Source organism: Rhagoletis zephyria, unplaced genomic scaffold, assembly GCF_001687245.7.
Source record: "Rhagoletis zephyria isolate East Lansing unplaced genomic scaffold, Rhagoletis_zephyria_1.1 Rzeph_scaffold_48279, whole genome shotgun sequence".
NCBI lineage: Eukaryota > Metazoa > Arthropoda > Insecta > Diptera > Tephritidae > Rhagoletis > Rhagoletis zephyria.
Window position 1 is genome coordinate 326 of NW_016205334.1, and position 1,812 is coordinate 2,137.

At 41.8% G+C, this 1,812-nt stretch overlaps 1 protein-coding gene across 1 annotated transcript; it reads left to right on the top strand.

The window, feature by feature from the left end:
* Positions 1-561: 561 nt before the first annotated feature.
* On the top strand, positions 562-1,151 carry LOC108355664 (uncharacterized). The gene is made up of 3 exons (XM_017606813.1): positions 562-626; positions 689-824; positions 893-1,151. The coding sequence occupies exons 1-3, from the start codon at positions 562-564 to the stop codon at positions 1,145-1,147; spliced, it is 456 nt and encodes a 151-aa protein (XP_017462302.1). The 3' UTR covers positions 1,148-1,151.
* The last annotated feature ends 661 nt before the right edge of the window (positions 1,152-1,812 follow it).

The window sequence follows — 1,812 nt, forward strand, 5'->3', positions numbered from 1 at the left end:
CTTAGCTTTCATGACGGATGTAACTCAACACTTGAATGCGTTAAATTCTTCCCTCATGGGCCGAAAAAAACTTATTTTCCACATGAACGACGAAATCGAAGCATTCAAGAAAAAACTATTGTTATGGAAACGGCAGCTAAATGTTAAAAATTTCAATTTCTTTCCGTGTTTACAAACGCTAACTGGAAACCAAGACATAGATGTACAAAAATATGTTGAAGAGCTTGAAAACCTTGAAAAAGAATTTCTGGAACGATTTATTGAGTTATGTTCGCCGTGCCTTTTGCTTTCGATTCTTTTGATGCACCGCGGCATTTACAAATGGAATTGATCGATTTGCAATGTGATACCCGATTGAAAGCTGAGTATAGAGAATCGACTTGCATTGCTGATTTCTATAAAGGTATTTGTAATGCAAAATTTCCAAATTTACGTTTATTTGCTGCAGAAGTAATAGCAATGTTTGGCTCCACATACTCATGCGAACAATTTTTTTCCTTAATGAAACTTAATAAAAGTAGGTTAAGAAATCGAATTTCTGACACTAATTTAAAGAATGTAATGCGTTTAGCTGCAGCACAGGAAATAACTCCTAACATAGAGGAACTAACCTTAAAGGCATTTCGGTTATAATATTGATAAAAGGTTTTACCTATCTTTTTTTGTACTTGTACTTGTAAAAATTGAGGATAACACCACGCCTTGGGATTGCCCAGATTAACCTCCATCACGCGGTAGCTGCATCTGCAGTCATCACAAGAAAGTTCACTTCGGAGGATCTGGGCATAGTCTTAGTCCAAGAGCCGTGGGTGTATAAAGGTCAGGTGAAGGGCCTGACGGAGAAGTCTATCAAGGTAATCTGCGATTTATCATGTGATAACCCAAGAANCAGGTGAAGGGCCTGACGGAGAAGTCTATCAAGGTAATCTGGGATTTATCATGTGATAACCCAAGAACCTGTGTTATGTTAAAGAAGGAGACTAATTACTTCTGCATTTCAGAGTTTTTAACGAGAGATCTGGTGGCAATCCAACTAACGGTGAATCTCAACGGACAGGCAAGAGAAGTAGTTTTTGCTTCGGCTTACTTCGCAGGGGATGCCGCCATACCACCGGAGGAAGTCAGAGGACTAGTAGAGTACAGCTAGAAGCTGCGCCTTCCATTGGTTATTGGATGTTATGCCAACGCACATAATGTACAGTGGGGCAGCACTGACACCAATAAAAGGGGTGAGCTTCTACTAGACTTTATATTAAGTAAGGACCTTAGCATTTGCAATGTAGGGTTTAAGCCCACTTTTGTAACTAGGGTAAGAGAGGAAGTTCTGGACGTTACTCTTGGGAACACCTGGGCGGATAATTTGATCTCGGACTGGAGGGTCTCCTCGGAGCCATCAATGTCGGATCATAGGATCAAACAGTTTTCCCTAGAGATCTCCATGAATAGAGCCATGCCCAGTAGGAATCCTAGGAGGACCNCTTTATATTAAGTAAGGACCTTAGTATTTGCAATGTAGGTTATAAGCCCACTTTTGTAACTAGGGTAAGAGAGGAAGTTCTGGACGTTACTCTTGGGAACACCTGGGCGGATAATTTGATCTCGGACTGGAGGGTCTCCTCGGAGCCATCAATGTCGGATCATAGGATCAAACAGTTTTCCCTAGAGATCTCCATGAATAGAGCCACGCCCAGTAGGAATCCTAGGAGGACCGACTGGAACAGCTATCACAGACTATTACAGGTAAACCTAACCACCACAAACGTAGAGAACAGGGCTAAGCGATGGGTGGAATTGGAGGCGAAGGTCGACAGC

Bases quoted from the DNA above. Each gene is read 5' to 3' on its own strand.
- LOC108355664 (XM_017606813.1), top strand. From the start codon at position 562: ATGCGTTTAGCTGCAGCACAGGAAATAACTCCTAACATAGAGGAACTA. The intron at 627-688 runs GTTATAATATTG...GTAAAAATTGAG, and splicing joins CTAACCTTAAAGGCATTTCG to GATAACACCACGCCTTGGGA.